We start from the raw sequence: 12,871 nt of genomic DNA, 5'->3' as shown, positions 1-12,871 counted from the left end.
TTTTTGCGAAAATCGTGACAAGCTCGATGTCCTTGATCCTGATCACAATCGGTTGGCAGGATTCTTCCGATCACGAAAAGACATTCCGCACCCCGATAGGCCCATAAATAGTCGAGATACAGCGTGCAGAAGAAACCATTATTTTTGGAAGGATACGCCAATCCAAATCTTCGGAAGGCTATATCTCAGACAAATAGGGCCAGATCAGCGAAGGACCTACATTCGCAGGACCGTGGGGATCCAGCCTGTCGAACGGCATCAAAATCTCGACCACGAAAATGAGGCCGATTTTTGACAAATTCAATGATGGTTACATCATGATTTTTTGCGAAAATCGTGACAAGCTCGATGTCCTTGATCCTGATCACAATCGGTTGGCAGGATTCTTCCGATCACGAAAAGACATTCCGCACCCCGATAGGCCCATAAATAGTCGAGATACAGCGTGCAGAAGAAACCATTATTTTTGGAAGGATACGCCAATCCAAATCTTCGGAAGGCTATATCTCAGACAAATAGGGCCAGATCAGCGAAGGACCTACATTCGCAGGACCGTGGGGATCCAGCCTGTCGAACGGCATCAAAATCTCGACCACGAAAATGAGGCCGATTTTTGACAAATTCAATGATGGTTACATCATGATTTTTTGCGAAAATCGTGACAAGCTCGATGTCCTTGATCCTGATCACAATCGGTTGGCAGGATTCTTCCGATCACGAAAAGACATTCCGCACCCCGATAGGCCCATAAATAGTCGAGATACAGCGTGCAGAAGAAACCATTATTTTTGGAAGGATACGCCAATCCAAATCTTCGGAAGGCTATATCTCAGACAAATAGGGCCAGATCAGCGAAGGACCTACATTCGCAGGACCGTAGGGATCCAGCCTGTCGAACGGCATCAAAATCTCGACCACGAAAATGAGGCCGATTTTTGACAAATTCAATGATGGTTACATCATGATTTTTTGCGAAAATCGTGAAAAGCTCGATGTCCTTGATTCTGATGACAATCGGTTGGCAGGATTCTTCCGATCACGAAAAGACATTCCGCACCCCGATAGGCCCATAAATAGTCGAGATACAGCGTGCAGAAGAAACCATTATTTTTGGAAGGATACGCCAATCCAAATCTTCGGAAGGCTATATCTCAGACAAATAGGGCCAGATCGGCGAAGGACCTACATTCGCAGGACCGTGGGGATCCAGCCTGTCGAACGGCATCAAAATCTCGACCACGAAAATGAGGCCGATTTTTGACAAATTCAATGATGGTTACATCATGATATTTTGCGAAAATCGGGAAAAGCTCGATGTCCTTGATTCTGATGACAATCGGTTGGCAGGATTCTCCCGATCACGAAAAGACAAGCCGCGCCCCGATCGGCTGCCTTATAGCAGAGATATGGCGTACAGAAGAAACCATTATTTTTGGAAGGATACGCCAATCCAAATCTTCGGAAGGCTATATCTCAGACAAATAGGGCCAGATCAGCGAAGGACCTACATTCGCAGGACCGTAGGGATCCAGCCTGTCGAACGGCATCAAAATCTCGACCACGAAAATGAGGCCGATTTTTGACAAATTCAATGATGGTTACATCATGATTTTTTGCGAAAATCGTGACAAGCCTGATGTCCTTGATTCTGATGACAATCGGTTGGCAGGATTCTCCCGATCACGAAAAGACATGCCGCACCCCGATCGGCTGCGCTATAGCAGAGATACAGCGTGCAGAAGAAACCATTATTTTTGGAAGGATACGCCAATCCAAATCTTCGGAAGGCTATATCTCAGACAAATAGGGCCAGATCAGCGAAGGACCTACATTCGCAGGACCGTAGGGATCCAGCCTGTCGAACGGCATCAAAATCTCGACCACGAAAATGAGGCCGATTTTTGACAAATTCAATGATGGTTACATCATGATTTTTTGCGAAAATCGTGAAAAGCTCGATGTCCTTGATTCTGATGACAATCGGTTGGCAGGATTCTTCCGATCACGAAAAGACATTCCGCACCCCGATAGGCCCATAAATAGTCGAGATACAGCGTGCAGAAGAAACCATTATTTTTGGAAGGATACGCCAATCCAAATCTTCGGAAGGCTATATCTCAGACAAATAGGGCCAGATCGGCGAAGGACCTACATTCGCAGGACCGTGGGGATCCAGCCTGTCGAACGGCATCAAAATCTCGACCACGAAAATGAGGCCGATTTTTGACAAATTCAATGATGGTTACATCATGATTTTTTGCGAAAATCGTGACAAGCCTGATGTCCTTGATTCTGATGACAATCGGTTGGCAGGATTCTCCCGATCACGAAAAGACATGCCGCACCCCGATCGGCTGCGCTATAGCAGAGATACAGCGTGCAGAAGAAACCATTATTTTTGGAAGGATACGCCAATCCAAATCTTCGGAAGGCTATATCTCAGACAAATAGGGCCAGATCAGCGAAGGACCTACATTCGCAGGACCGTGGGGATCCAGCCTGTCGAACGGCATCAAAATCTCGACCACGAAAATGAGGCCGATTTTTGACAAATTCAATGATGGTTACATCATGATTTTTTGCGAAAATCGTGACAAGCCTGATGTCCTTGATTCTGATGACAATCGGTTGGCAGGATTCTCCCGATCACGAAAAGACATGCCGCACCCCGATCGGCTGCGCTATAGCAGAGATACAGCGTGCAGAAGAAACCATTATTTTTGGAAGGATACGCCAATCCAAATCTTCGGAAGGCTATATCTCAGACAAATAGGGCCAGATCAGCGAAGGACCTACATTCGCAGGACCGTAGGGATCCAGCCTGTCGAACGGCATCAAAATCTCGACCACGAAAATGAGGCCGATTTTTTACAAATTCAATGATGGTTACATCATGATTTTTTGCGAAAATCGTGACAAGCCTGATGTCCTTGATTCTGATGACAATCGGTTGGCAGGATTCTCCCGATCACGAAAAGACATGCCGCACCCCGATCGGCTGCGCTATAGCAGAGATACAGCGTGCAGAAGAAACCATTATTTTTGGAAGGATACGCCAATCCAAATCTTCGGAAGGCTATATCTCAGACAAATAGGGCCAGATCAGCGAAGGACCTACATTCGCAGGACCGTGGGGATCCAGCCTGCCGAACGGCATCAAAATCTCGACCACGAAAATGAGGCCGATTTTTGACAAATTCAATGATGGTTACATCATGATTTTTTGCGAAAATCGTGACAAGCTCGATGTCCTTGATCCTGATCACAATTGGTTGGCAGGATTCTTCCGATCACGAAAAGACATTCCGCACCCCGATAGGCCCATAAATAGTCGAGATACAGCGTACAGAAGAAACCATTATTTTTGGAAGGATACGCCAATCCAAATCTTCGGAAGGCTATATCTCAGACAAATAGGGCCAGATCAGCGAAGGACCTACATTCGCAGGACCGTGGGGATCCAGCCTGTCGAACGGCATCAAAATCTCGACCACGAAAATGAGGCCGATTTTTGACAAATTCAATGATGGTTACATCATGATTTTTTGCGAAAATCGTGAAAAGCTCGATGTCCTTGATTCTGATGACAATCGGTTGGCAGGATTCTTCCGATCACGAAAAGACATTCCGCACCCCGATAGGCCCATAAATAGTCGAGATACAGCGTGCAGAAGAAACCATTATTTTTGGAAGGATACGCCAATCCAAATCTTCGGAAGGCTATATCTCAGACAAATAGGGCCAGATCAGCGAAGGACCTACATTCGCAGGACCGTGGGGATCCAGCCTGTCGAACGGCATCAAAATCTCGACCACGAAAATGAGGCCGATTTTTTACAAATTCAATGATGGTTACATCATGATTTTTTGCGAAAATCGTGACAAGCTCGATGTTCTTGATTCTGATGACAATCGGTTGGCAGGATTCTTCCGATCACGAAAAGACATTCCGCACCCCGATAGGCCCATAAATAGTCGAGATACAGCGTGCAGAAGAAACCATTATTTTTGGAAGGATACGCCAATCCAAATCTTCGGAAGGCTATATCTCAGACAAATAGGGCCAGATCAGCGAAGGACCTACATTCGCAGGACCGTGGGGATCCAGCCTGTCGAACGGCATCAAAATCTCGACCACGAAAATGAGGCCGATTTTTGACAAATTCAATGATGGTTACATCATGATTTTTTGCGAAAATCGTGACAAGCTCGATGTCCTTGATTCTGATGACAATCGGTTGGCAGGATTCTCCCGATCACGAAAAGACATGCCGCACCCCGATCGGCTGCGCTATAGCAGAGATACAGCGTGCAGAAGAAACCATTATTTTTGGTAGGATACGCCAATCCAAATCTTCGGAAGGCTATATCTCAGACAAATAGGGCCAGATCAGCGAAGGACCTACATTCGCAGGACCGTGGGGATCCAGCCTGTCGAACGGCATCAAAATCTCGACCACGAAAATGAGGCCGATTTTTGACAAATTCAATGATGGTTACATCATGATTTTTTGCGAAAATCGTGAAAAGCTCGATGTCCTTGATTCTGATGACAATCGGTTGGCAGGATTCTTCCGATCACGAAAAGACATTCCGCACCCCGATAGGCCCATAAATAGTCGAGATACAGCGTGCAGAAGAAACCATTATTTTTGGAAGGATACGCCAATCCAAATCTTCGGAAGGCTATATCTCAGACAAATAGGGCCAGATCGGCGAAGGACCTACATTCGCAGGACCGTGGGGATCCAGCCTGTCGAACGGCATCAAAATCTCGACCACGAAAATGAGGCCGATTTTTGACAAATTCAATGATGGTTACATCATGATATTTTGCGAAAATCGGGAAAAGCTCGATGTCCTTGATTCTGATGACAATCGGTTGGCAGGATTCTCCCGATCACGAAAAGACAAGCCGCGCCCCGATCGGCTGCCTTATAGCAGAGATATGGCGTACAGAAGAAACCATTATTTTTGGAAGGATACGCCAATCCAAATCTTCGGAAGGCTATATCTCAGACAAATAGGGCCAGATCAGCGAAGGACCTACATTCGCAGGACCGTGGGGATCCAGCCTGTCGAACGGCATCAAAATCTCGACCACGAAAATGAGGCCGATTTTTTACAAATTCAATGATGGTTACATCATGATTTTTTGCGAAAATCGTGACAAGCTCGATGTTCTTGATTCTGATGACAATCGGTTGGCAGGATTCTCCCGATCACGAAAAGACAAGCCGCGCCCCGATCGGCTGCCTTATAGCAGAGATATGGCGTACAGAAGAAACCATTATTTTTGGAAGGATACGCCAATCCAAATCTTCGGAAGGCTATATCTCAGACAAATAGCGCCAGATCAGCGAAGGACCTACATTCGCAGGACCGTGGGGATCCAGCCTGTCGAACGGCATCAAAATCTCGACCACGAAAATGAGGCCGATTTTTGACAAATTCAATGATGGTTACATCATGATTTTTTGCGAAAATCGTGACAAGCTCGATGTCCTTGATTCTGATGACAATCGGTTGGCAGGATTCTCCCGATCACGAAAAGACAAGCCGCGCCCCGATCGGCTGCCTTATAGCAGAGATATGGCGTACAGAAGAAACCATTATTTTTGGAAGGATACGCCAATCCAAATCTTCGGAAGGCTATATCTCAGACAAATAGGGCCAGATCAGCGAAGGACCTACATTCGCAGGACCGTGGGGATCCAGCCTGTCGAACGGCATCAAAATCTCGACCACGAAAATGAGGCCGATTTTTGACAAATTCAATGATGGTTACATCATGATTTTTTGCGAAAATCGTGACAAGCTCGATGTCCTTGATTCTGATGACAATCGGTTGGCAGGATTCTCCCGATCACGAAAAGACATGCCGCACCCCGATCGGCTGCGCTATAGCAGAGATACAGCGTGCAGAAGAAACCATTATTTTTGGAAGGATACGCCAATCCAAATCTTCGGAAGGCTATATCTCAGACAAATAGGGCCAGATCAGCGAAGGACCTACATTCGCAGGACCGTGGAGATCCAGCCTGTCGAACGGCATCAAAATCTCAACCACGAAAATGAGGCCGATTTTTGACAAATTCAATGATGGTTACATCATGATTTTTTGCGAAAATCGTGACAAGCTCGATGTCCTTGATTCTGATGACAATCGGTTGGCAGGATTCTCCCGATCACGAAAAGACATGCCGCACCCCGATCGGCTGCGCTATAGCAGAGATACAGCGTGCAGAAGAAACCATTATTTTTGGAAGGATACGCCAATCCAAATCTTCGGAAGGCTATATCTCAGACAAATAGGGCCAGATCAGCGAAGGACCTACATTCGCAGGACCGTGGGGATCCAGCCTGTCGAACGGCATCAAAATCTCGACCACGAAAATGAGGCCGATTTTTGACAAATTCAATGATGGTTACATCATGATTTTTTGCGAAAATCGTGACAAGCTCGATGTCCTTGATCCTGATCACAATCGGTTGGCAGGATTCTTCCGATCACGAAAAGACATTCCGCACCCCGATAGGCCCATAAATAGTCGAGATACAGCGTGCAGAAGAAACCATTATTTTTGGAAGGATACGCCAATCCAAATCTTCGGAAGGCTATATCTCAGACAAATAGGGCCAGATCGGCGAAGGACCTACATTCGCAGGACCGTGGGGATCCAGCCTGTCGAACGGCATCAAAATCTCGACCACGAAAATGAGGCCGATTTTTGACAAATTCAATGATGGTTACATCATGATTTTTTGCGAAAATCGTGACAAGCTCGATGTCCTTGATTCTGATGACAATCGGTTGGCAGGATTCTCCCGATCACGAAAAGACATGCCGCACCCCGATCGGCTGCGCTATAGCAGAGATACAGCGTGCAGAAGAAACCATTATTTTTGGAAGGATACGCCAATCCAAATCTTCGGAAGGCTATATCTCAGACAAATAGGGCCAGATCAGCGAAGGACCTACATTCGCAGGACCGTGGAGATCCAGCCTGTCGAACGGCATCAAAATCTCAACCACGAAAATGAGGCCGATTTTTGACAAATTCAATGATGGTTACATCATGATTTTTTGCGAAAATCGTGACAAGCTCGATGTCCTTGATTCTGATGACAATCGGTTGGCAGGATTCTCCCGATCACGAAAAGACATGCCGCACCCCGATCGGCTGCGCTATAGCAGAGATACAGCGTGCAGAAGAAACCATTATTTTTGGAAGGATACGCCAATCCAAATCTTCGGAAGGCTATATCTCAGACAAATAGGGCCAGATCAGCGAAGGACCTACATTCGCAGGACCGTGGGGATCCAGCCTGTCGAACGGCATCAAAATCTCGACCACGAAAATGAGGCCGATTTTTGACAAATTCAATGATGGTTACATCATGATTTTTTGCGAAAATCGTGACAAGCTCGATGTCCTTGATCCTGATCACAATCGGTTGGCAGGATTCTTCCGATCACGAAAAGACATTCCGCACCCCGATAGGCCCATAAATAGTCGAGATACAGCGTGCAGAAGAAACCATTATTTTTGGAAGGATACGCCAATCCAAATCTTCGGAAGGCTATATCTCAGACAAATAGGGCCAGATCGGCGAAGGACCTACATTCGCAGGACCGTGGGGATCCAGCCTGTCGAACGGCATCAAAATCTCGACCACGAAAATGAGGCCGATTTTTGACAAATTCAATGATGGTTACATCATGATTTTTTGCGAAAATCGTGACAAGCTCGATGTCCTTGATTCTGATGACAATCGGTTGGCAGGATTCTCCCGATCACGAAAAGACATGCCGCACCCCGATCGGCTGCGCTATAGCAGAGATACAGCGTGCAGAAGAAACCATTATTTTTGGAAGGATACGCCAATCCAAATCTTCGGAAGGCTATATCTCAGACAAATAGGGCCAGGTCAGCGAAGGACCTACATTCGCAGGACCGTGGGGATCCAGCCTGTCGAACAAGCTCGATGTCCTTGATTCTGATAACAATCGGTTGGCAGGACTCTCCCGATCTCGAAAAGACATTCCGCGCCACGATCGGCAGCTTTGTATCCCAGCAGGACAGAAGCGCACCCCTTGGAATATCCGAAACTTACAAGTCATCCTTCGACCTGGAAATCGACAACAAGGAATTTGACTATCGCAAGGGAGGAGCTACGCGTTCTACTAGACTCTAGAGAGATATTGTTGCAGGTTAGGTTAAAGATAGATCAAAATGTTTTCGACTTGTTTGTTTATTTATATATACTAAGCTAAGTTTTGATGAATAAAACTTTTAAAAAATCATTCTTTCTCTGTTCTGTATCCGGGAGACTACCCCGATTACAAAAAGGCGTGGCACGCCATGATGGGTTCACAAATAGAGGAGAAAACTAAATATTTTTAATTGGGGAAAAGGTCCTTGATCCTTGGTAAGGACTCCATTAAATCAGGGATATTTTGTCGATCACAAGAAGCCATCGCACGACCAGATCGGCCCACAAATTGCGAAAAAATTAGATATGTATGGTAAGAGTTGTTGGAGTCCTTTCCGAAGGATCAAGGAAATTTTTTAGGTCTCGACGGGCCATGGCACCTTCCGCTCAGGCCACAAATATGGGAGAAAACAAGATATATATGTCTGGAGAAAGTATCCTTGATCCTTGGTAATTGATAAGGACTGCATTACATCAAGGATGATCTTAAGAACACAAGAAGCAATCGCACGTCCCGATCGGGAAACAATAAGCAGAGAAAAGTAAAGATGTATGGTTGGGGTTGTTGGAGTCCTTACCGAAGGATCAACGACACTTTTCGTATCACGTGGGGCCATGAATCGACCCGATCGGGCCATAAATAAGGCAGAAAACAATATATATATGTCTGGAGAAAATATCCTTGATCCTTGGTGCTTGATAAGGACTTCATAAAATCAGGGACATTTTTCTAAATACAGGAAGCCGTCGCACGCCCAGATCGGGCATAAATAATGGAGAAAATTAGTATTTTTGATCCTGGATATCCTTGGTCCTTGAAAAGGACTTCATAAATCAGGGACATTTTTCCGAGCACAGGAAGCCATTGCACGCCCAGATTGGCCCATAAATAACGGAAAAAACAAAACAGGCTTGTGTTATTTTTAAAAATGTAGTTCAAGAAATCCCCGATAGGGTCGCCACCGTACAAGAAAAGAACTCGCGACAAATGGCTGGGATACCAGGCGAACAGAAATCAGCAGCAAGCAACTTTAGGATATTAAAAAAACGTGGTGCATACTTTTGGGGGCTACAAAATTAAAAAAATCAGCGACCTTCTGCTGATTTCTGTTCGCCTGGTATCCCAGTCACCTATCGTTGATTTCTTTAACTAAATTTTCAAAAATAACAAATTACAAGCCAGTTATGTTTTCTCCGTTATTTGTGGTCCGATCTGGGCGTGCGACGGCTCCCTGTGCTCGGAAAAATGTCCCTGATTTAATGGAGTCCTTACCAAGGATCAAGGACCTTTTCCCCAATTAAAAAATTTAGTTTTCTCCTCTACTTGTGAACCCATCATGGCGTGCCACGCCTTTTTGTAATCGGGGTAGTCTCCCGGATACAGAACAGAGCAAGGATGTTTTTTCAATAGCTTTATTCATCAAAACTTAGCTTAGTATAAATAAATAAACAAGTCGAAAGCATTTTGATCTATCTTTAACATAAATGCAACAACCTCTCCCTTGGTTGCCATAGGGAAAGTCCTTGTTGTCGATGGCCAGGTCGAATGATTACGATGGCTTGTTGGGTTCGGATCTTGCAAGGGGTGCGCTCCTGTCATGCTGGAATACGGTTCTGTCTGGCTGGGATTGTGCTCGGTCTGTCTCGACGACGCCTCGGTAATGCTTGGATACGACTCGATTTGTGGCAAAGCCCTCTGTGAAGGAAGATATATTTTAAAATATGTCCACAATTATATACTGATTCACTTACGCGTCTCGAGGCTGAAGCCCAGTGTTTGATTCGGCGGCGTATGATTGGCCGTCATGGCTGGCTCATGATGATGCGGTTTTAGCAGATTGCCAGAGTCGAAGATCCTAGGATCTAATCCAGAAAATTCGTTTGCGACATGTTCGGTGCGTATATACTGTATGGTTAGTGGCAGGACCAATAGCATTCTAAGAATAAAGAAAAGTTATACTGTCAGTGAAAGTGTATTATTAATTTTTATTTAAATATACAGGTAATGGATGTCTTTTTTGTCGATGGCAGCTGATTGGCAGGACTCTTCCGATCACGAAAAGACACGCCGCGCCCCGATCGGCTGCCTTATAGCAGAGATATGGCGTACAGAAGAAACCATTATTCGGAAGGCTATATTATTATAGCCATTAAACCATTAAACCATTATTATTCTTCGGAAGGCTATATCTCAGAAAAAAAGGGCCAGATCGGCGAAGGACCTACATTCGCAGGACCGTGGGGATCCAGCCTGTCGAACGGCATCAAAATCTCGACCACGAAAATGAGGCCGATTTTTGACAAATTCAATGATGGTTACATCATGATTTTTTGCGAAAATCGTGACAAGCTCGATGTCCTTGATCCTGATCACAATCGGTTGGCAGGATTCTTCCCATCACGAAAAGACATGCCGCACCCCGATCGGCTGCGTTATAGCAGAGATACAGCGTGCAGAAGAAACCATTATTTTTGGAAGGATACGCCAATCCAAATCTTCGGAAGGCTATATCTCAGACAAATAGGGCCAGATCAGCGAAGGACCTACATTCGCAGGACCGTGGGGATCCAGCCTGTCGAACGGCATCAAAATCTCGACCACGAAAATGAGGCCGATTTTTTACAAATTCAATGATGGTTACATCATGATTTTTTGCGAAAATCGTGACAAGCTCGATGTTCTTGATTCTGATGACAATCGGTTGGCAGGATTCTTCCGATCACGAAAAGACATTCCGCACCCCGATAGGCCCATAAATAGTCGAGATACAGCGTGCAGAAGAAACCATTATTTTTGGAAGGATACGCCAATCCAAATCTTCGGAAGGCTATATCTCAGACAAATAGGGCCAGATCAGCGAAGGACCTACATTCGCAGGACCGTAGGGATCCAGCCTGTCGAACGGCATCAAAATCTCGACCACGAAAATGAGGCCGATTTTTGACAAATTCAATGATGGTTACATCATGATTTTTTGCGAAAATCGTGAAAAGCTCGATGTCCTTGATTCTGATGACAATCGGTTGGCAGGATTCTCCCGATCACGAAAAGACATGCCGCACCCCGATCGGCTGCGCTATAGCAGAGATACAGCGTGCAGAAGAAACCATTATTTTTGGAAGGATACGCCAATCCAAATCTTCGGAAGGCTATATCTCAGACAAATAGGGCCAGATCAGCGAAGGACCTACATTCGCAGGACCGTGGGGATCCAGCCTGTCGAACGGCATCAAAATCTCGACCACGAAAATGAGGCCGATTTTTGACAAATTCAATGATGGTTACATCATGATTTTTTGCGAAAATCGTGAAAAGCTCGATGTCCTTGATTCTGATGACAATCGGTTGGCAGGATTCTTCCGATCACGAAAAGACATTCCGCACCCCGATAGGCCCATAAATAGTCGAGATACAGCGTGCAGAAGAAACCATTATTTTTGGAAGGATACGCCAATCCAAATCTTCGGAAGGCTATATCTCAGACAAATAGGGCCAGATCGGCGAAGGACCTACATTCGCAGGACCGTGGGGATCCAGCCTGTCGAACGGCATCAAAATCTCGGCCACGAAAATGAGGCCGATTTTTGACAAATTCAATGATGGTTACGTCATGATATTTTGCGAAAATCGGGAAAAGCTCGATGTCCTTGATTCTGATGACAATCGGTTGGCAGGATTCTCCCGATCACGAAAAGACAAGCCGCGCCCCGATCGGCTGCCTTATAGCAGAGATATGGCGTACAGAAGAAACCATTATTTTTGGAAGGATACGCCAATCCAAATCTTCGGAAGGCTATATCTCAGACAAATAGGGCCAGATCAGCGAAGGACCTACATTCGCAGGACCGTGGGGATCCAGCCTGTCGAACGGCATCAAAATCTCGACCACGAAAATGAGGCCGATTTTTTACAAATTCAATGATGGTTACATCATGATTTTTTGCGAAAATCGTGACAAGCTCGATGTTCTTGATTCTGATGACAATCGGTTGGCAGGATTCTCCCGATCACGAAAAGACAAGCCGCGCCCCGATCGGCTGCCTTATAGCAGAGATATGGCGTACAGAAGAAACCATTATTTTTGGAAGGATACGCCAATCCAAATCTTCGGAAGGCTATATCTCAGACAAATAGGGCCAGATCAGCGAAGGACCTACATTCGCAGGACCGTGGGGATCCAGCCTGTCGAACGGCATCAAAATCTCGACCACGAAAATGAGGCCGATTTTTGACAAATTCAATGATGGTTACATCATGATTTTTTGCGAAAATCGTGACAAGCTCGATGTCCTTGATTCTGATGACAATCGGTTGGCAGGATTCTCCCGATCACGAAAAGACAAGCCGCGCCCCGATCGGCTGCCTTATAGCAGAGATATGGCGTACAGAAGAAACCATTATTTTTGGAAGGATACGCCAATCCAAATCTTCGGAAGGCTATATCTCAGACAAATAGGGCCAGATCAGCGAAGGACCTACATTCGCAGGACCGTGGGGATCCAGCCTGTCGAACGGCATCAAAATCTCGACCACGAAAATGAGGCCGATTTTTGACAAATTCAATGATGGTTACATCATGATTTTTTGCGAAAATCGTGACAAGCTCGATGTCCTTGATCCTGATCACAATCGGGTGGCAGGATTCTTCCGATC

General features: G+C 45.6%; 1 protein-coding gene across 1 annotated transcript; it reads right to left on the bottom strand.

Annotated features, from left to right (window-relative positions):
* Nucleotides 1-9,614: 9,614 nt before the first annotated feature.
* Nucleotides 9,615-10,188, bottom strand: LOC117184755 (uncharacterized). Its single transcript, XM_033383578.1, has 2 exons — nt 9,970-10,188; nt 9,615-9,913 (listed from the first exon to the last, which is right to left on the bottom strand). Exons 1-2 carry the CDS (start codon nt 10,151-10,153, stop codon nt 9,768-9,770), a joined length of 330 nt encoding a protein of 109 aa, XP_033239469.1. The 5' UTR covers nt 10,154-10,188; the 3' UTR covers nt 9,615-9,767.
* Between the last annotated feature and the right edge of the window lie 2,683 nt (nt 10,189-12,871).

This window comes from Drosophila pseudoobscura, chromosome X (assembly GCF_009870125.1).
Source record: "Drosophila pseudoobscura strain MV-25-SWS-2005 chromosome X, UCI_Dpse_MV25, whole genome shotgun sequence".
Lineage (NCBI taxonomy): Eukaryota > Metazoa > Arthropoda > Insecta > Diptera > Drosophilidae > Drosophila > Drosophila pseudoobscura.
This window is presented reverse-complemented; position numbering and strand designations above follow the sequence as displayed.